We start from the raw sequence: 22,206 nt of genomic DNA, 5'->3' as shown, positions 1-22,206 counted from the left end.
CAAAATAATGCTTCATTATATTTGCAAAAGAGATTTTGAAACACATTTTTTAAAAAATTTTTTGTTTATGAAATTTTGGGGGTACCCCATTTTGCCCCCCCCCCCCCCCTATATATAAAATAATAAATGTTTGGTAAAAAAGAGATGCGAATGAAATAGGGCGTGCAGCCTGCTTCACGTATCAGCACACACGTGTGCGCGAGAAAACATTTACCACGTGTGTACTCTATCATTTATCCTGCGTATATATCTATTATATATTTATTGTCCATATCGTTATTGTTGTTGTTGTTATTGTTGTTATTTTATTTAATATATGGATTTATGAATGCAGCCAATAAAAATAGTAACGGTCGGCGCGTACGTACGCGAGAACGCGAGGTGTCGATTCAGCGGTAGTATATATGTATATATATGTTTATATATATATTAGGTGAATGCGTGATGCGAAATCGCATTGCTGAAGACTGGGTTTTTTGCAGCCGCTAGTGCTAGATAAGGTTGGAAAGTGCCATACCGCTTAACGTTTTAATGTTTTCTTGTTATTCATGCCGCGATTATTCGATTTCTAGCAAAAGAGAAACACTTAATTACTCTAACCTCCGTGAAGAAATAGACTAATTTAGTGTTTTTACTCCCGATTCTGCACTGACGATACAATTGACGCGATACTTTTATTTATCTCAAAGATGTGAGATAAATCAATTAGAAATCTCCATTGATTTATATATTGTGTCATATATATATGTATATATATTATATATTATATATAATTGCCGAGTACTCCAGTTAAAGAGAAAATAAACCAAGAATGTAATTACTGTGAGGTCAGTGTTAATTTTACCGTTTCATAAATAATAATTTACTTTTTGTAGGGAAATAAAAAATGTTTTTTTTTAATACGTAAACAAAAAAAAGTAGAAACCAAGATATTTTATGAGTAATTTAGAGCGCATTATGTTGTCATTTAATTTATGATTAAAAGATAAACAGCGGAGGTATTTGTTGTCTTGGAAGGGAAATGAAGTCGTGTGAAAAAAAGTTCGAGTACTTATATATATATATATATATGAAAAAAGATTGGTCTTACAATGGGAATCGGTATGAGAAATTAAGTGAGTCGGCATTGCAGTAGACTTAAAAAATTTTCTTTAGTGAGAGCCAGATGTTTTGTGTGTTTAGGCTTCTTAAGATTTTAGTCAAAGTTGGAAAGTCACGTTGCCACTAATTATAATGCGATGAGTAGCCTAGAGCTAAAAGAGATAAGAAAAAGTGATAATTATCTATCGTGGCCTAATTTCGTATTGTAACCGCGGGTCTACAGAATTTGCCGGGCGTTAATAATTCCGAGCTTAACGATCCCGGGACTGGTACCCAATACTCGGACCTAAAGCTGCTCGTTAGATCGCCAGGTAGTGAATTTAACTCGAGTCTAAGTCTCTGCTCTATCCTGCTCCAGCCTTATACTCGTACGTCCGCGGAGGCTGGGACCGCGGTTCATTTTCCAGGGTGTCCGAGAGAGAAGAGACGAAGAAGAAGAGAAGGGCGGGAGAGTAAATTCCTTAGGGTCTCACCACAGTAGACAGTAGACCCTCTACTCGGTTGCTCCTCTTTACTTTGCAATCGACGATATACCGCCTTTAGATCGCTCTCTCGAAGGGCGCTTGACATTACTGATAAAATCTCATACACCGACTTGCATTCCATCTATTCCTATCCTCTCGCTTTTATACCTCATCCGCAATCGGTAGCTTAATGAACAGCCTCTATACTACTCTCTATACTACATATATATACATATATACCTACTAGTATTTTTATTATAGTTATTATATATATTTCCGAGTTTAGTTATCGGTATGCCGTGTGGAGACACATGAGCACACTCGACTATACAATACAACACACTGCTGTACACACAGTGACAATCGACATCGTTTCATAACACTTTGGCACGCCAGTGAAAGTTATTATATATATGTATAAATCGAATACTATCCTAGAATACACAGCTGAGTGCTGGCAAATAGCATTGGCCACAATATGACGTAGCATAGACATCAATAGTCAGTAATCAGTAACAACAACATGGATAAATTAAAATAAATAAATAAATAAGCCGTGACATCGAGTGTGAAATAGTATACTGATGTAAATAGATAACGAAAACAATATGACATAGTGTAAATATGTTGCGGACATATATTAATACAATGTATTGTGTTGTATTGTCGAGATCGAGGTGACTTGTGGTTAATCAAGGACATCGTTAATGCCACGAAAAATCCAATGTCAGTGAATCCTCGACGTGAGTCGACTGAGCGAAAATGACAGTATTTTTTTAGATTTATTTATTTGTTGATTTAAGAATGGATGGGGATGAAGATCAATGCAAGGGATTGGGGTAGTGGTTCTAGGATACTGATGTCTGTTAAAAATGTATGAGCAGCATAATCACTCCGAAAGCGAGTTTATAAGAGCCACGATTCTAGTAGAGAACGAAATCGACACTTACCGATAATGGAGCCAACGGCGTGCCGGTGATCCCTTTCCCACGGCGCCACCGATATTTCAATCCGACACAGATAGACCGACAACAAACGGCCAAGGGGTTCACTGTACCCAAGTTTGTTGTGCTCAGACTCTCGACAGTAAAAGGTCCACGGAGTGCTGGTGCTATTGCTACTGCAACTGGTGGTGATTCCGAGGGAACAAAGATTACAATTCCAACTCAAATGATGATAATAATAACAATAAAAAAAACAACAACAACAACAATAACAATACTATTCACTGTGTATAATACAAAACCGTTCCACAACAGTAACAACGACACGTACCGCGATTACTCCAGTAGTTATTACAAATCAATGCAACAATAATCGCGTCTAAGTTTCACAAAGGATCAGTTGTAGTAAACTCGAGGCTCGTCGTGTACTTAACTGACCCGCGGACGTGACCACCAGTTGACTTGCTGGCTCCCGATGTCGACGTTGATGTCGTCGGTACTGGTAGCAAAGGAATAGCCATAAACTATTGGCACTACTACTCGCTGGAACGGTCGTGGCTGGCAACGGAGGCGGTGTAATTTAAACTTTAGCGCACTATTGACTGTAACTATTAACTCCAGCACGTATAGCTCGACGAGCGTGTAACAAGACTGCCGTATAAATACTGAGTACCCGAGCCCGCGTAAGACAACGGTAACGACAAGAATGAGCGAGCAAGAGAGAAAGAATGAAAACATGCGTGAACATGAACGCACGATCGTAACTTTGTTTACATCCTCGACGAGAAACACGCGCGCGATATTGCGTCGACGATGTCTCGGAGGCAAGTGCGGCAGCAAAGCGTTCTCTAAGAGCTCTAAGACATGGTATTGCGAGCATCCAACGACCGACCGACTCACCGACACAGTCTTTCTACTCCTTCTTATTACTTACAATCTCTCTTGCTCTTTCTCTCCATCCCCTCTATCACCTTTCGCTCAAGACTTACCTGGATAGTACTCGCGCCGTCTCTCTTCCTCGCTGACGCTCCGCCGCTCCTATCCCCCTCAACTCGGCTTCTGCACACACACGACACACACACCAGACTTTACTACAACTCAAGACTGTACATATAATAGCATAGGATATTACAGATAGAGGATAGAGATGGTTATAGTAGAGACCAACGAGCCAATACAAGAGTACCAGCAGGTATACGTACACCGTCATCGCGGCCACTTGTTTTTCCTCAATACTTTTCTCCTATTGCCAACTCTATCTCCAACGACTTAGCAATACTTACACACTGCCTCTGCACTTTCCCGCTATCCGATCTACGAGCAAGACCAAGACCAAGACCAAGACCAACAGACCGGCTCTCGTTACACCGGCTAATTTTAAGTTATTTTAACAACCAAAAAACTTATCGCTCGTTCTGTTCATCAGCCGATCTCTTCAAACTCAAAAACTCAACTTTCAGACCAACCTGGAACCTAGAACATTCCATTCAAAATCATTCAGAGGGTCCCAGTTCACACAATAATTAAATCTGCCATGACATTTAGTTGTATATTTACATTAAATTAACTTTATATTTATATCATCATGATTATGATTAATTAAACAATGCCTATATTAAATACATGTATCTTTACTAGATGTATGAGTATATAAATGTGGGTAAATTACTTGTGAGGTGGCCAAGTCCACTGATCCTTGGGCGGTTCTTCAGTCAGAGGCTCCCATGGCTGCCATACGACCATTTTACGAGCCAGCAGCAATTCATTTTCAGCTTGTACTATTAACTCTTCTACTTGACCACATCCTATTTTCTTCTCCAGAGCCTCTACGTCGGGAGTCTGTTACATTTTAAGTAGACACTTAATTAATATCACCGTTATATTTACAAATAATTATAAATGATAATTAATTGCGACATTTGAAATAAATAAATGATTACATACTTCTCTAACTATTGCGGCACGTTCCTTGACAATTTGCTCAGTACTTATACGGTATGCTGATGAAGTCGGGAATTTACCAAGCACTCGTAGGATTCTTGTGTAAATATTTGTCAGGGAATGGTGGGGAGTTTTTGCAACTTCAAGTCCTTTTAAAAAGGTAGACTAAAAATAGATTAATTAAATAAATAATTAATTAACAAAAGTCATGAGTGTGAGTGCAGCAGACAATTGGCAAATTATTTTTAAATGAATTAACGAAAAATAAAAAGCGCGCGCTTATGGAATTTGAATCAGGATACGAATTTTTGTATTCTTGTATTTTAAATTATTGTTTGTTTGTTTAAAATTTTAAATTTGTCACATATCTGCTACTTCGCTCATACGAAAGTGAGGTTATGATCAGTTGTGTAATCAAACAAATCACTGGCAAGATTTGAATTTGAAAAATTATTTATTAATTATCACTTTGTTAATTAAGATGAATAATTACCTTCTTTAATGCACCGGCCATTGTTTATTAAATAAATAAATTTAAGAATTAGACAGAAGCCAGAGATACAGCTTGAGCTCAGCACTGCAGCTGATTGATGATACTGAAGTTAGCAGACGTCTGACTGTTTTTGAATTTTTTTTAAAACGATCGACTATAAAAAAACAATATTTTAAAAAATTGTACCTATAGTTTATTAAATTTTCTACATGTGTATATTTTTAGTTTTTTTGTAATTTACTAGTTGAAAAAAAAATATGAAAATTTGTAACTATTTGCCAACTTCAGGATCGTAGCTGATTAAAGTTTGAAAAATTAAACTAGAGGTTGAACGGAGGATAACTTGGGCGAGTTCTTTTTTACCAACAGGTAAAGATGATCCTGAAGTTAACAGATAATTAAAAATTTTTGGATTTCTTTTTCAACAAATCAATCAGAAAAAAAATAAAAATAAAAATATGCACATGTAGAAAATTTAAAAAACTACAGGTGCAATTTTGTCAGAATTTTTTTTTTTTTATAATTTACTGTCTAAAATAAAATCCAAAAATTATTAGACGTCTGCTAACTTCACTATCATCAGGTAAAGTAGATTTTGATGCAAATTAAAATTAAATTAAAAGTAAATGATTATAATTAAAATATGTAATTAGTTTGAATTAAGGATGAGTAATAAAACTTATTTTGTAAAGAATTTAAATTTTTTATTGATGTCGTTACAAAGAAAAAGACTTATCGGTTGGATTTAGCAACACGTTCGAGTTCATCTTTCTTTTTGATCGCGTAAGAGTTGGAGGAACCCTTGGCGGCGTTGATGAGCTCGTCAGCGAGACTCTCGGCGATTGTCTTGATGTTTCTGAATGATGCCTCACGTGCTCCGGTGCACAACAACCAGATTGCCTGGTTTACACGACGGAGGGGTGACACATCAACGGCTTGACGACGAACGGTACCAGCACGTCCGATACGTGTAGAGTCTTCACGAGGTCCAGAGTTGATGATGGCAGTAACCAAAACCTGGATAATGATAATTAATTAGATTATTAATAATTTATTAATTACAAATAATTATGAGTAAGAATAAAGCAGACATCAGACAAATTTAAAATTATTAATTAATAGAGGAAATAATTAATTTAATTTAATTTAAAAAAAAAGCAATTTTAAAAATTTTTAAATTAAAAAGTGCATTTTTTATAAATATCATTTTTTAAATTATTTATAATTCTAAATTTTTATGATGTCTGCTATATTCACACTCATAAATAATCATTCAAAAATATGGTACTGAAGTTAGCAAACAATTTAAAATTTTCTAATTTTTTTTAGAACAATTTAATTGGAAAAATAAAAAAAGCACTTGTAGAAAATTACAAAAACTATTAGTGCGATTTTTTAAAATATTTTTTTTTAATTTGTATTTAAAAAAATTAAAAAATTATGAGTCGTCGGATTATTGCAGTAGCTTTTAAAAATAAATGAGTGAATGTAGCAGACATCAGACGAATTTAAAATTATAAATAAATAGAGTAAATAATTTTTTTAAAAATGCACTGATTAATTTCAAAATTTTTTAAATGGGCATTTTTTTTTTAATTTTATTCTATCAATTATTTACTCTGTTTATTAATAATTTTAAATTCGTCTGGTGTCTGCTACATTCACTCATTTATTTTTAAAAGCTACTGCAATAATCCGACGTCTCATAATTTTTTAATTTTTTTAAATACAATGAATTTAAAAAAAATTGTACTAATAGTTTTTTTTAATTTTCTACAAGTGCATATTTTTTATTTTCAATTAAATTGTTGAAAAAAAAAATTGGAATTTTTTTAAATTGTCTGCTAACTTCAGGATGATATTTTTGAATGATTATTTATGAGTGTGAATATAGCAGACATCATAAAAATTTAAAATTATAAATAATCAAAAAGATAATATTTGTAAAAAATACATTTTTTAATTTCGAAATTAAAAAAAAATTGAATTTTATTAATTATTTACTCTATTTATTAATAATTTTAAATTTGCCTAGTGTCTGCTACATCGAAAATCATAAAAAAAAATATTTAAAATTGACTACTCACTTGAATAGGATTTTCGCCAGTAAGAAGATGGATAATTTCAAGTGCATGCTTGACAATTCTTACAGCCAACAATTTTTTACCATTGTTACGACCGTGCATCATCAAGGAGTTGGTCAATCGCTCAACAATTGGACATTGAGCTTTGCGGAACCGCTTGGAAGCATCACGTCTTGAAGAATGGGGCAAATATCTCGCATTTTTCTCTTTCACTGCAATGTAATCTTGCAGAGACAAATCACTGACTTGCACCTCATCGCAACTCCATCTCCCGAACAATTTTATTTCCGGGAGTTCTGCTGACGGAGCGGGGGCCACTGTCTCGGCACCGACAGTGGAGAGCACCACGTCGTCGTATTGTTCTACGTCCATGATTATCTATAAAATAAAATTTTATATATTTAAATATATATAATATACATATAACCTAACATTCAAACGCTCAATGCGACCATGCGCCCACATGCTCGGCCTCCTCCACTTATTTTACAAAAGCCGTCAGCTTGTGTACACAAACACTCGCATTTTTTCATCATAACGGATTGAAAAAAAAATCACGTGTTTTTTGAATTTTTTACATATTTATTATAAGTAATAATTAATATAAGACCTGATAAATTCCAGGCTAAAAAACACTTATGTACGACCTGCTTACCTCAAGACTTCGTAGTAAAAGATCGTCACGACCAGAGATAATGGCGGCCAGTCTTCTGAATTACTGTTCCGGAAATAGTACGTCATACAAATCAACTACTATTTGTAATTAAATAGTCTTCTACATACTTTCTAGCATTTAAAAAAATATTAATAAAACAATTATAGATTTAATAAATTTAAAAATTCAAATTCCAAGAGATAAAATTATTTTTTTCTAAAGTGTCAACAAATTAAAGGCAGCAGATAGCGCGCGCGCGTTTGAAAGATCAAAATATAAAGTTCAAGTAAAACTGAGGATAACAACTGACGAGTTCTTACTTACCAACAGGTAGTAGGTAATTAATAATTAATGACGCAACTTCAAATTAGAGTAAAAGTAAAAGACCACTATTAAGTTAGCGCGGAAGTTTGATTTTTGGAAATTATGGATATACAAAAAAATTGCTCTCTAAATGCTCTTTCAGAATAAAAAATTGCTCCAGTTGTAAAAACAATATTTAATTAATCATCGTCAATTAAAAATACATTAGTTTTGTATTTTTAATTGATGATAATTAATAAAATATTGTTTTTTCGACTGGAGCAATTTTTTATTCTGAAAGAGCATTTAGAGAGCAATTTTTTGGTATATCCATAATTTCCAAAAATCAAACTTCCGCGCTGACTTAATAGTGGTAAAAGAATAAGATTAATTTTTTTGAAAGTGCAAACAAATTACGGGCAGTGGATAACAAAGAAATGCGCGCGCATTTGAATGATTCAAATATTCGATAGTTGTATCGAGCATTACAAGATGGCGGCAGTTTGTCTCTTTACTCGGTGCAGTTAACACGTAGTCGGAGTTTAAAATATTCGTTGAGTTTTCTTTTTAAATTCTTTTATTTAATTTATAGTTTAATTGTTTGTAAGTGAACTTGAAGTTACCAAAAACAAGTGCAGTGTAATTAAATTAATTTTTTTATTTTAAAATGAGTGCTAACACAAAAAATCTTTGAGTATTTGAGTGTCGCGTCATCTGAAAAATCTCGAAATGTAAAGAAATTTTTTTTTACGATATTCAAAATTTTTTTTTCATAATTGCAAGTTCAAAAAAAATTTTTTATTTTTTTGCACTCGGAAAATTACGATCCTGAAGTTAGCAGTCAGTTAAAAATTTTTTGATTTCATTTTGAACAATTAAATTAAAAAAAAAAAAAAAAACTAAAAATATGCACACCTAGAAAATTTCAAAGACTACAAGTGCAATTTTTTAAAATATTTTTTTCATTTTTCGCTTAAAAAAAATCCAAAAATTATTAGACGTCGGCTAATTTCAGTATCATGGAAAATTTATGAGTGGTGTAGCAAACATGAGACAGTTAATAAATTTTGAATAAATAAATATATAAAGTAAAATAATTAAATTAAAAAAAATGCGCGTTCTCATTTTCCATTTATCTAAACACGCATTTTTTTATTTTTCTTCTATTAACATTTTATATATTTTTATTTATTTATTCCAAAATTTAAAAGTTGAGTTGTCAGCCACATTTACATAAAAATATCAATCGCCATTCTGATAAATTTATTTTTTCTGCAGGTTAATTGATAACAACTACAAGGTATAAAAAAATAAGAATTTCACTGGAAGCTGCTGGATCTGGATGTGAAATAATTGGACCCGTTTGTCAAGAGTGTGTGTGACAAGTAATGATTGGTAAGTACAACAGATTTACCAAACAATGCGCAAACTGCTGTAATTATGACAGAGCTTCAGCCATTAATGATATTCTACATCTATATCTATATATTTATATCCACAATTTATTGTGCTGAGTAGTTTGGTAGCCAGATAGATTCGTAGGTTGGGTAGCAGTGTCCTGGGTGGTGGACAACGGAAAATAATCCCAGAATATTTCGGGACAGAGTGAGGATTGTGTGTACCCTCCATTGTAATCCTTGTTATTTGAAACGTTTTCCTGGTTGTTGTCAGCTTGAAAAGGAAAGGGGAATTGGTAAAGGGTGGCCTGACCTAGAGGATGAGGACTCGAATGAGTGAATGGGGTAAACCGGGCAGTTGCAGTGCGCTGGTGGTGGTGCTGCTGCTGCTGGCAAGTCTGGTTGGTTTTGGTGGCTAGGATGGATGAGAAAGACGAGGGCAGCGAATTTACGACCCTCGGTTCGTTCGAATCGCCGAGCCATCTCGGATTCCACTTTATTACTTTGAGTAAGATTAAGCTCAGCTCGACATGGGTCTACCGCACGGTCGTTAACGCTCTCACATGTAGAGACTCACACACTGAGCTATCACTTACACATCTACTTCTATCTACATTTACATCAACGTCTACATCAGCATCAACATTTATTTTTACTCTGCTCACTAAAAAGTCTTATGGTCTTGTGTATGTGACTGTGCCTGTGCCTGTGACATGGGATTTTAAAATCTTGAGTCTCTATTCTCTAACCGCGCTGATGGATAATAATAATAATAATAAATATTATTCATTTGCAGGCCTTAAATTACTATATTATTGTACAATAACTTGTTGGAGAATCGTTTCATTGGTTAATGTATAAACTAATGAAGCGAAAGTAAAGTGGAATAGAAATTTAATCGAGAATACTGAATAGCGATTGCGGAATTGAATTAGTAACGCTTATGGAACCCATTATATTATATTCTATATTCTGTATTCTACTGTTAGTTTGAAACTCTGGCGCCGACCTTGCTATTGCTACTTGCTCTGTTCTGCCAGACTACCGCTGCTCCAAGAAACCCCGCTACAATATCTTCTATTAACTTTTTTTCATACATAACTTCTGGGTCATTAGCAACCGCTGACGAGAGTTTTCATTTTAAACAATTTTACCTTTTCTCTGGTCTTTAAATGTTTTTGGGTTTTTTCTGGATGCATAATAAATTTATTTTTTATTAATGAGGATTTTATAAAAAATATTCTATTTATTTTATGAAGGAACTTCTTGCCTGCTGTCAATATTTAAAATGTAGCGGGAAAATTTTTACCCCCCGTTAATTTGAATTTTTTTTTAATGTTAATAATCAAATTTCGTAATCGGCTGTCAGATTGATAATTTTTCGATTCTTTAAGCCTCCAGTTTTCCAGATCAGGAACAAATTAGACGTTAATTAAATTTCTTAATCAGTCAAGTCATTAAAAATCCATCATACATAAGAATCTACTGATCATTAGTTTTTAGTTTAAACGAAATATGAAAAGTTAGTAGACATTTTTTATTTTTATTTGAAATAAATTCAAAATTTAAAACTTTCATAGAAATTGGGGCCAACCGAGCAACTTTATGAGTGTCCCATTACGGACACAATAAAGTTTGTAATTATCAAGTCGAGTGTGTTGTCTCGTTGACTAACATTGTTTTATATTTTTTGCATAACTGTACAATGTACAGGCTTACAAAATCGCGTATTGTTTCTCTGTCATTTAAAATTTCCTGAAATTACTTGGAGCAGGTGGCCGGTATTGTCTGTCAATAAATGAATTACCAGAGTTGTCAGCGAGTTTGTAAAGACACAAAGTGCTAAAGAGGACAGACTTTAATCCGCGGTACAAGACAACTCTTAGCACAGTCCCTCTATTAAATATGCCGACAATAATCGCCGGTTTATTACGTAAACCAACTGCACAAACATCAAAGTCATCGCGAGTGACAATTTCTCCGGGAAAACAACTCTCCCACTCCCGTTATTATTTTTATCTACAATTACTTTATTTTCTTTTTCCGTTTAACATTTTTTATCAAAAGAACTTCCGCCGCTAAAAAAAATAAAAACACTTTCATTTCTCTCCATTAAAATTATTATTTTCTCCCGCCATTTTTTTAAATACGCATACAGAAATAAACATTTCCTGTAATTGTAAAACAAATAAAATAAGTATATATATATATATAAATTATATAAAAATAATGTATACATTGACTTACATACTAATTGGAGTTTAGATTAGTTGGAAGAAATTTATATTTTTGCACAAAAGTTTGTACCTGTGATAGACATCTACAGTTCTCTCTTTCCATTCAATTAAACTGATCGAACAATCGTTTTCAGTTGTTCTCATGCGTACTTTATCTTTTTCATGTTTCTCTCACACTATTATTCTTACTCTCTCTTACTCATAATACTCATATATATATAGATATATATCAAGTCGTGGCCGGTTCTCCCCTTCTCACTTAATATATACGTGTTACCACACATGCAATGTCTCTTTTAGTATTGTATATATATTGTATGTTGTATATATATATATATATGAACACGTTGAACGAGAAACGATTTGAGGGAGCGCTGTCGGGGCGCGTTACATTATATTCTGTGGGCTTGTAGACTCATATCGTATTATTGTCATGTTTCGCTAACACAACCCGAGTAGACAATAGATAAAGACAGAAATATACAGCAGTTGGATGATTCGAATTTACTGTCTATATATTAATATATTATATATATTATACACATCCACAGTGTGTGTATATCTATATATTACTTCTATTATTATTATTATTATGGTTATTATACGCCAGTGTTACTGTGCATTTACGGTTGGGATTTCATTCACGTATAAATAGTATCCGGTTTGTAAAAATGTCAATGAATTAACAGCAATAAAAAAAATAAATTTAATGAATTATAAAATTACAAGATTTCATTTTTACGGCTCCGTTTGCGATTTATTTCGGGGCATAAAAATGTTCTGGATTTTTTTACGGCCGGTTTCAATTGTCTATCTCTGAAGATCGGTTGGAAAATAATTTGAAACTTGTAAAGTTAAATAGCTTAAAACTTTCTCAAAACGTGTTTCTGCCGTTCTCACTGGAGTTGGTGTTATTTTCAGCATAAATTACAATATTTACGTACTAACGGAGTTGTGAGGCTGGAAAAATCAATGATCTGTGACAATTAATCCCTCTGTAGATTTGTTTTCCTGTAGTTTAAATAAAAAAAGCCATAAATTAATTATAAAGAATGAATAAGAGAGTAAGAGTGTTAAAGGTGAGTCGAGTTAAATCAGAGATATTTATCGCGTAATTCGTTTGAGAGCTACACCGGGTAAATTTGTCTCTCCCAAGGGCAGAACGCAGTACAAGAGTCCGATATCCGATTCTTTCTGGATCTTTCTCGCTCTTTTTCTATATACTCGGTACAGCATCCAGCAGTCAACTCCCAACACTCACATATCTCAGGGTAGAACAAGAGGGTGGAAAACTTATTTCCATTAGTTCACCCAGCGGGTGCGAGCGAGTATACTGTTCTCAAAACGTCCTTACTCCATCTCATGTTCTCTTTCTTTTCGCCTTATTTTTTTCGTTGCTTCTTCTCTTTCTCTTTATCTTCTTCTCTTCTTCTTCTTTTTCTTCTTCTCTGTCCTTATTACCCAGCAATACTGGCAGGGTTTACTCCCAGCCTGCGGCCATTTTCCACCTCCACATCTTCCTGTTCTTTGTTCAATCACAGTGCCCGGCAGTTTACGCCAGACTCTCCGTGATTATTTCTCATTTGGGCGTTTTTATCAGCCTTTTATAACAGCATATTATGTGAAGAATATCTTCAGTGCTATATTTTTTTTATTCACCGCTTCTCACGCTTCTCAGGCTAACTAGAACACCAGATACAATGTAAAGAGAAAAAAAACAACTTATTAATGTTAACATTAGTTTGAATAAATTCCCAAAGGCTTTAATTACTATTTTATTTAGTTTTTTTAATTAAATCTCGAGTTGAACGAGCGAAAAAAATTAACAAGTGTCTTCTTTTCTTTTGTCTCCGACTCATCAGCTTTTTTTATTTCCTACGTTCTCTTGACAACCGCCGGTGACTCCTTTCTCTTTCTCTTATTTATCTTGTACCAAGGCAAACCGCGTCTCTCACCTCCTCGTCACTTCTCTTGTCTCTCTACTGGTCCTTTGGCACCACACTCTTCTCTATCGCCTCTACACCGTTTCTTCATACACTCATCAAGACTTGACTATCTGTATATACCTGCTAGCTGTGGAGTCGGATTTCTATTATACGAAATACAGTAGACTTCTCGAAAGTCATTTCGTTAGGAGCAAATGAGAAAAAAATTATCTGAAAAATTTTGACCATCAAAAAAATATTAGAATTATAAGATGGGAATAAATACGACACACTTTTGCTCTTCTTAGATCATGTAAACTAGAATTTTATTAAATTGATCCTCAAATTCCAAATTTTGTGTTGTGAGCCGCTGTGAGATGCTGTAACTAATTTTTGAATAAATTTAGGGTAGGGGGGTAAAACGGGGTACTGAAGAAAATACTAAATTTTCTTGTACCTGAAGATCGTAACGTTTTTCGCTCTACGAAAAAAAAATTTGGAAAGTAAAAAATCTACTGGATGACTAGATTTCTAAAATGTTTCACACGTAGATGCTAATATGTCAGCCGAAAATCTTAAGCCAACCCTTAACTCTAAAACTACCCCTTAATCAGTCAAATTTCATCCATTTTTTTCATTTTCGTTGTTCGACAAACGTTCCGATCTTCAAGTACATAAATTTTCGAGGACTTAAATATACGCTTAATCTTTTTTTTTTTAATGGTATTCAAAGTAAATATAAAAAATTTTTTTGATAGTTTTTGTCATAAGACGAAAGTCATTAATATTTTTCGACTGACACTCGATTTTTGAAAAAGTTTAATACAAAAACTTCAAAATATTTACAAAAGTGATTTTGGAAGGTTTGAAAAACGTTTAAAAAAAATAATTTTTTTTTTATAAAATTTTGGGGTACTCCATTTTGCTCCGTCCCCTACATCATTTATATCAATAACTAAAACTCATTCTTCTCATATCTAGCCTCGTGGTTAAGTAAAATCTTTTTTCAACTCGATTTGTTGGGAAGAAAAAACTTTTACTTCAATTTGATGAATATTTCGTCTCGCCGAAGTTAAAAATTTACCGAAATTTGAAAACGAATTTCCGAGCGTCATTAAAAGTGTTCCACTAAACACACCCTAAAATTATGATAAACGGAATTTATTCACAATCCAAAGTATATATAATGGGTCTTTGAAACAGATACTTTGATAAATTTAACAAGAACTAGTCTAGATACTTAAGACCCTCGAAACTCGAAAGAATCTTTAAACTCAAGTACTAGTATAGACTAAATTTCGGCTCTAGTTTTGTTGACACAGCTATTACAACTTACGAATGAGTCTTGGAAACTCGGGCTGGGTGTTTCTGAAGCAATCTTCTGTTACTAATTTTCTCGCTCAAGTGTACCTGGCAACATGCTTTTTCCCTTAACCGTGACTTTTATGAGTTCCAAAACCGGAAGACCGTCATGCCCGTATTCTCGCTCCGTTCTTATGTATTAGTCCACACTGTTGTTATTGTTACTGCTATTGCTATCGTATTCCTTGCTTCCAATGCAGCCAAATGTTTCTTTTAAGTCCTTTTCACTTACAATAATAAACACAATACATGTTATTTATAATACTGAAAAGTATATCTCCTGGCATACTTTAGAAACCGTCGGAATTATTGTTAATGGAAAAATTATACTAATACCCAACGTATACAATTTTATTCACGATGAGTTAGCTACGGTTGTAGATTTTAAGCGGCCATCATCATCTACAGGCTCATCGCCCTGCCTCGAGCATTTTTACGAGCATATACCGAACGAGAATAAAAATTAAAAAGAAATAACCTGAAGAAAACCGAGCACTAAAAAGAACAAGACAAATCGTTTTTTATTTTTAATTTTACTTAAAAATATTTTTTACTCTCATCCACTCGTCGAACTTGACCCCAAGATCTCATCAGCCATCACCTGTTCCACTTTCGATGCATTATTGCCGCTCCCTTGTAAAACTTGCGCAGCAAATTTCGCTTCTGATTAAATTTGAAAGGGTCAATAAAATTATCCTGATTATTGTTGAGATAAAAGTATTTATTTTACCCGAGTTGAAGTTGAAATCGTAGATTGCACGTACTAGACGTTGAAAACGTAAATTCAACCTTTGAAAACGTAAATAGCTGTAAAAACGTATTTTAGACGTAGTTGACATACGAAAACGTAAATAAGAGTTGCGTAATCGTAGATACAACCTTTCGAAACTTGCAATAAAAAATTAAACTGTACGGGAAACATTTCATTGTCAGAAAAACATGCCTAGCAGCCAAAAAAAGAGAAATAGAAATTGTTAGCAGTTTTTGAAAAATATTTTGGGCCTTGCAGGAGATAAATCTACTGATGGCTCATGAGTTAGTTTAGAGAGTATAGAGTCTAGAGTTTCTCTTGCAAGTCTCCAAAATAATTTTCAAAAGCGGCCGAGTCAAAATATTAGACGTAAGTTGAACGTTCTTAATGTTTTAAACGTAAAGTGAACGTTTTTTACGTTTTTAAAGTAAATTGAACGATTGTTTTGTATTTTGGTTCATACAAAATTGGTAATTTCATGAGTTATGATTTTAGTTTAATGATAACATTAATTAATTTATTTCAATATTTGTAATCACAATTTTCATAACCTTGATATCATAATATATGAACAGGTATGAATATATAGTGTTAAAGATAGAAGTATGAAACTGAAAAAAATTTTTTTCAAAATGCGAATTTTTTATTTAAGAGCCAGAAAGGCGGACGACAAAATTTTAGGGAATTGACGTGATTATAATCCAGGAGTACAAAATCGATAAAAAATTTTTTTGGAATGCTTATGTTTTCTTATTGTCAGTCTAAATAGGTTTTAGTTACGTTTTCGATTTATGATACTCCAATCTACGTTTTGAATAAGTAAAAGCTGTCAAATTGAGTTTTTAATGCCCAAAACGTTCAATTTACGTCTAATATTTCGACTCGGGTGCTGAAAATTTATATTTTTTGTTTCCCAGCTTCTAAGTAATCTGTAAGACCCAATGGAGAGCCACAAGGCCCAAAATATACCTCAGCTGTTGAGATTTTTGTCTTTGGTCTCCTAGCTACTAGGTAGTCTATAAGACCCAAAAGAGAAAATTTCTATTTCTCGTCTTCTGACTGCTAGTCATGTTTTTTTGACCATATATATTTGTAAAAAAATTATTATAAAAATCTTGTTATGATCAAGTAGACAAGGAAAGTTTATCCGCGGGTCGTATTGAAATTACGGATATCCCTTCAGAAGATACTGAGTATCTATATCAATCTATAGTGTAACAACTGAGATGTACTTTTAATGTAAGTTACTGTTGAATCCCAGGGGCTTTATCTTCGTACTCATAGCCAAGGGCGAGTTTCGTTCAAGATCCAAAATAATAAAAATAAAGACAAGAGTTTCCTTCAGCGTAGTAGAGTTGTAGTCAAGTTTTAGTTAGTAGTTGTGTATAGAGAGGCATAAGATCTTAAAGGAGAAATACGTAGAGTAGCATCCTTGTCTGTTGCATTGAGAGAGTTCAAGAGTTTGACCGTGGGGTGTATCCTAGCAACCCTCGAAACTGCTCGAGGGGTTGTAAGACCAGTGACGTAACAAGGACGCCTTGAGCCCCGTTATCATGGGTTTGCTAGTGTACTACTCCTCTTGACGAATGCTAGCGAACTTGTGATGGTACTTGAATACCGAAGCACTAGCAAGTATCGCTTCTTTATAAATAATTAAAATGAAAATAAAATTTTAAAAAAATGACAGTGATCCTGGGATTTATGGATGAGAGTCCAATTAAAATCCAGGATCTCTCATTTGTCATCACGAGATTACTCGATCGTCATCATATCAACTCGAGTTTATTTTAATGCGCAACTCATGCTGGTTATTTATCATCATCATCATCATCATTATTATCATGAATTAAAAAAAAGACCCCTCGCTTGATCTGTAAACATGAATTCTGATATCGAATGTTGTGTAAAAGAGAGCATTAAAGTATTATTTAATTCAATAATAAAACCTGATTCAACATAAAACTTTAATCATATACTTAAGCCAGTAGATATAGGCTATCGGGTTTCCGTCAGCTCTTAAACTATCTGATAATATCACACGGCAGTTTAAGGTCATTAATACTTGCCGGTGGTGTCTTAAATGAAGGTAACATAAATAATAACTCAATATTTCAATTTATCGAGCAATCAGAGTGTTGATGTGATCGTGATGTTGGTTAGTCAAATTCATCTTCTCGCTTGGCCAGCTCAAACACAAACACCAAGACTAAGACTAAGACCAATACCAATACCAATACCAATTCCAATATCAACTGTGAGTATTAGCCTTCACTTGTAGACGTTGTCGACACGTGCGTTACTAACTTGCGTTCAGTCAAGATTAACGGCTTTATTGAATTTCTGTCCCTGTAGACTATCCCGGCTAAGGCTTTTAGTCCAAGACTATATATACACAGCACACAACATCCATATAATACATTTATATAGAGTTAGTTCTGCGGTATAGAGAATTACGGTCGACTCTGTTTCCAAAATCCTCAAAGTTTATGTGCGTATGGCTGAGCCATATGTATATAAATTAAACTTATATGGCAATACTACTGTGTAAACCAGAATAAACGCACGAATGCATGGGAATGCGGTTAGACAATTTGCGAAAAATATAAATAGAGGAAAAAATTCCAACCGCAAATTGTGATAATTCGCTTTTATTATCGCTGAGGTATTGAGGACTGCTACTTAGCCGGTTATTTAGAGTTGTTAGGCATCTAAACAACTAGACAACTGAGCCTACACATTGCCCATTACATTTAGAGGCTGAGGCTGAGGCTGGGGAAACTGAGCAAAGATGAAACTCTTGCTCAAGAATAGTTAATGTACAGAGGATGGATGCAAACTGCCTGGCTCTCACAAATCGCAGTAATTAAGTTTAAACTATGATAGTAGTAACTGTAATAGGTATTCCCCTAGCTAATTTTCCCAGTCCTTTAGTCTCGGTTCTGAGTCTCTGTACCCTAATCTTGTTGTCTCATTCACTCGTAATATTCTTATTCTCACCACACCAGATTACTGTAGCAGCTCGTTTTAGCTCTCGTGTGTGTTTGTGTGTAGATGTGTGTTGAGTGTATATAGTGCACGTGCTCAACCAACCGAGACCCATTTGCGATCGAATATACGCGGGCCTCGGCCAACACATTGTCAGATTAACATGGAAATCTACTCGGCGACCGGTTTACGCGGTTATCGATTTCGACCAGTCTTCAACTCCGGCACGCAAATTATGTTGACTTATACTTATATTAACTACACTCCTACCATTGGTCAGTGCGATCTGAAGAAATGATAAAACTATTTAAATTAATATTGATCGGTATTAATTTTTTTTTTTTATTTTATTTTATTGTATGTTCGCTGATCATTAATAAATTCCGTTTGTGTGTCATATTTAATTTAGGCGATAAAGCAAATTTATTTTATGTATAAATTTATATTTCTGTTGAGCTCTGACAGTTTTTTATCTGATAAATAATGGCTGAGATATAAATATATTTAAGTGACTTATGCTTCAGAAATAAGTTTTTAATATCTTTATAAATATATTTTTACTATTAATAATTATCCGCATGTAAGAAATATTTCAATTTATACTTCTGTTCCAATTGCAATGAGTAAAAACTTTAAATATTTAAAACGGTTATAAAAAGTTTGATAGTCGAAAATAAAACTTAAGTGATTTATGATTCGTGGGAATGTCATATGAAAAAAAATTTAATTTAATACCAGCAGAGTTAAGTTATTTTACAGTTACTATAATTAAGTTTACTATTTCTAATCGAAACTCGAAACTCGAAAAATGAGGAATTTAATAAAAAAAAAATTTACGATACTTTAACCGCCGACCCTAAAATTTCCGTAACTATTTTATTAGCAGTTAGGGTTTTCCCGGTTTAAATAGAGTGAAATCGTCCAGATGCTGGCCATATGTCAGTAATGATTGGTTAGGATTTAGATATAAAAATTAACGCTCTATAAAGACTGTTATAGAATATATATGGAAAATATATAATCAATATGGGACCATATAAGTAGCCAAAAACGATATATATTTTTTTATATATAATATAGTAAGTTTTAATATAATTAATTATATACGTAAGTTTATAAGTTAATACATGTATTATATATATTTATTAGACTGGGCCAAAAAAAAATCGACTATTTTTTTTTTTTTTTTAACGATACTGTGAAAATATTATTTGGGATGACAAAAAAAAATTATTGTGAAAATTTGAGCCCTTAATATTGAAATTAAGAGGTGTGTCATCGCAATTTTTGAATGAGCGGGTTTTTGTCTCATAACTCTCAAACCATCGAGATAAACGAAATCGACTAAGATACATTTTTTAAAGGAAATTTGATGCTCTACAAAAAAGGTTTGATTGAAATTATTTGTCAGTTTAACCGTTTTCTTATAATCATGCTTTGAACATTGGTATGATTTTTAAATTTGATTTTTCAACTTTGGAGTTTTGTAATTTATGTAAAAATAAGTTTCCGGAAAATGCCAATCAATATTCTTGGAGAAAATTGAATGCTCTACAAAAAAGGTCTCTTAACAATTTTTGCTAAATTCACTTCTCCAAAAGTTATTCAAGATTATTGAAGTCGTTTCACTTAACTTCAACTTTGAATATGGTTCTATATATCGAAAAATATACAAAAATTTATAAAGTTAAATACATGGTACATATATCGTGCCATATAATGATGAGTTATACATGTATTCTTATTTGTTTCCATGTATAAATAACATTTATTTTTGAATATATTGAAATTATAAGTTTTCAAATATATAAATAATATATTGAAATTATACGGAAATATATGAAATCATATAAGAGAAAACATATATACAAATATAATAAAATCGGCCAAAATTGATATATAATTCTATACAAGATTTCATTTATTGTCACATATATATTTTTTAATATATGTTTACCATTTATGATATTTTCACGCGGGAGTTTTCACAGCGGAAAGTCGAATAAAAAACAGTCAAAAAATCTAAACGCTCAGTTGATATCGATGAATAAAAAACTAATCGATTTATTGAACTAAGTGATTGATATAAACCGATCAAAACCGTTATAAATACGAAACAATGGAAAAAGATCTCTGTAATTAGCAATTAGTAATTAACGATTGACTGGTTAAGCCATGAATGAACGTGCGGGTTGAAAGCGACTGGCATTCAAAGTGCTGGTGATTTGATTGTGATCGAATTCTACCAATAGGCAAGTGTACTACTAATAGGAACAAGAGAGAGAAAGATAGGCAGGAGAGAAAGCGAAATTCAATTAGCACATGCGGCTGCTCTAGCTCGCTCAAAGAAAGGATAATTAAGCACACTTATCAACTCTATTGTTTGACAAATTCATTTGAGAAGGGGTATCACTACTGTATATACGTATATATATATATGCTGTATACTTTTACGTAGTCGACGAGCAGAATAAATTTTCGTTCCATTGTCTTCTCAATACATCAATTTCCTTTTCGACATCAGTGTCGTTAATCTGCAAATCGATTCGTCACAAGATTTCTCTCTGAGAATCCAGGAACCCACAAAAATATACTTGTATATGTATGACTATGGTTTCTCTGGAGACTTTTATTCGCCTCTGTGTTGGCATTTTCAATTCCTACCTCTCTATATTTAATATATATACTGTAGACTGACAGTGTAAATCAAAAAGAAAAACTGTCGAAAGAGTGTAGAGACGCGGAAAGAATTTACTGCATCGTTACACTGGCAATGACACCCTTCTATAGTCGGTCTTCTATCCGTGGGATCCCCCGGGAGAGAAACTTACGACAAGTTTAGTCTTTTTAGTATCTCGTTTATTAAACCATTCCTCCTCGGATCGTTTTTCTCACTTCTTACGCGGGCAAGTCAAAGGTCAACAGCTATTCATTACACCGTCTCTCCTTGTATCGGTCTTCCGCTGGTATCCCCAGGGCTCTAGAGAACCCATTCATCGATCATCAGACACGTTTTTTATGTGACGATCAATTCTTCACTCTGTTGTTGGCTCGATATGTGTTTTTATTATTTATTTACACTCGACTATTTTTAAGTGACTACGTACTTCTTAAGCTCCTCATGTTAAGCTATAATTTAAAATTAATAATCATAAAATGAAATAAATAAACAACTAAATCCATTTATTTTTACTTTAAACAGTAAACCAGATAAAGATAGTAAGAGGGTTTTGTAGAGAATGTGTTTAACCTTAATCCACATAAACCAATAATCCCATCATAGTCGCAGGCATTAGTTCAGACGCTGGGGTTTATTAAACTTGTATCCGTAAAACAATGCGAGCATTTAATCTTTTTATGTACATACATATATGTATAGCTATATAGGGGACGGTAAGGGGGCAAAACGGGGTATCCCCAAAATTTTATAAAAAACAAATTATTTTTTTCAACAAGGGTTCGCACTTTTGTCTCTATTACACTTAAGTCCATAAATTTCGTGCACTTGCGCAGTAAATGGTAACTTTGGCCGAGTTTTTCTATTGAACAAACCACTATTATCAA

The 22,206-nt window shown here is 33.3% G+C and overlaps 3 protein-coding genes across 8 annotated transcripts in view; all 3 read right to left on the bottom strand.

Annotated features, from left to right (window-relative positions):
• The window catches only part of LOC130666528 (uncharacterized), a 74,000-nt gene extending 70,054 nt beyond the window's left edge, over positions 1–3,946 (bottom strand). For 4 of the 6 annotated variants that reach the window (XM_057467913.1, XM_057467997.1, XM_057468073.1 and 1 more), the window contains exon 1: positions 2,516–3,412. The gene's annotated coding sequence lies outside the window, so the exon portion shown is untranslated. Of the gene's footprint in view, positions 1–2,515; positions 3,413–3,498; positions 3,569–3,792 lie in introns of those variants that run through there. The other 2 variants (XM_057467750.1, XM_057467670.1) reach the window with 2 other exon arrangements.
• A 98-nt stretch (positions 3,947–4,044) lies between these two features.
• LOC130666900 (NADH dehydrogenase [ubiquinone] 1 alpha subcomplex subunit 5) lies at positions 4,045–5,132 on the bottom strand. The gene is made up of 3 exons (XM_057468256.1): positions 4,944–5,132; positions 4,454–4,615; positions 4,045–4,348 (listed from the first exon to the last, which is right to left on the bottom strand). Exons 1-3 carry the CDS (start codon positions 4,962–4,964, stop codon positions 4,175–4,177), a joined length of 357 nt encoding a protein of 118 aa, XP_057324239.1. The 5' UTR covers positions 4,965–5,132; the 3' UTR covers positions 4,045–4,174.
• Positions 5,133–5,622: 490 nt separating this feature from the next.
• Positions 5,623–7,806, bottom strand: LOC130672397 (40S ribosomal protein S5-like). The gene is made up of 3 exons (XM_057476964.1): positions 7,683–7,806; positions 7,031–7,405; positions 5,623–5,960 (listed from the first exon to the last, which is right to left on the bottom strand). The coding sequence occupies exons 2-3, from the start codon at positions 7,397–7,399 to the stop codon at positions 5,676–5,678; spliced, it is 654 nt and encodes a 217-aa protein (XP_057332947.1). The 5' UTR covers positions 7,400–7,405; positions 7,683–7,806; the 3' UTR covers positions 5,623–5,675.
• Positions 7,807–22,206: the final 14,400 nt, after the last annotated feature.

The sequence above is a fragment of the Microplitis mediator genome, chromosome 1 (genome assembly GCF_029852145.1).
Source record: "Microplitis mediator isolate UGA2020A chromosome 1, iyMicMedi2.1, whole genome shotgun sequence".
Classification (NCBI taxonomy): Eukaryota; Metazoa; Arthropoda; class Insecta; order Hymenoptera; family Braconidae; genus Microplitis; species Microplitis mediator.
This window is presented reverse-complemented; position numbering and strand designations above follow the sequence as displayed.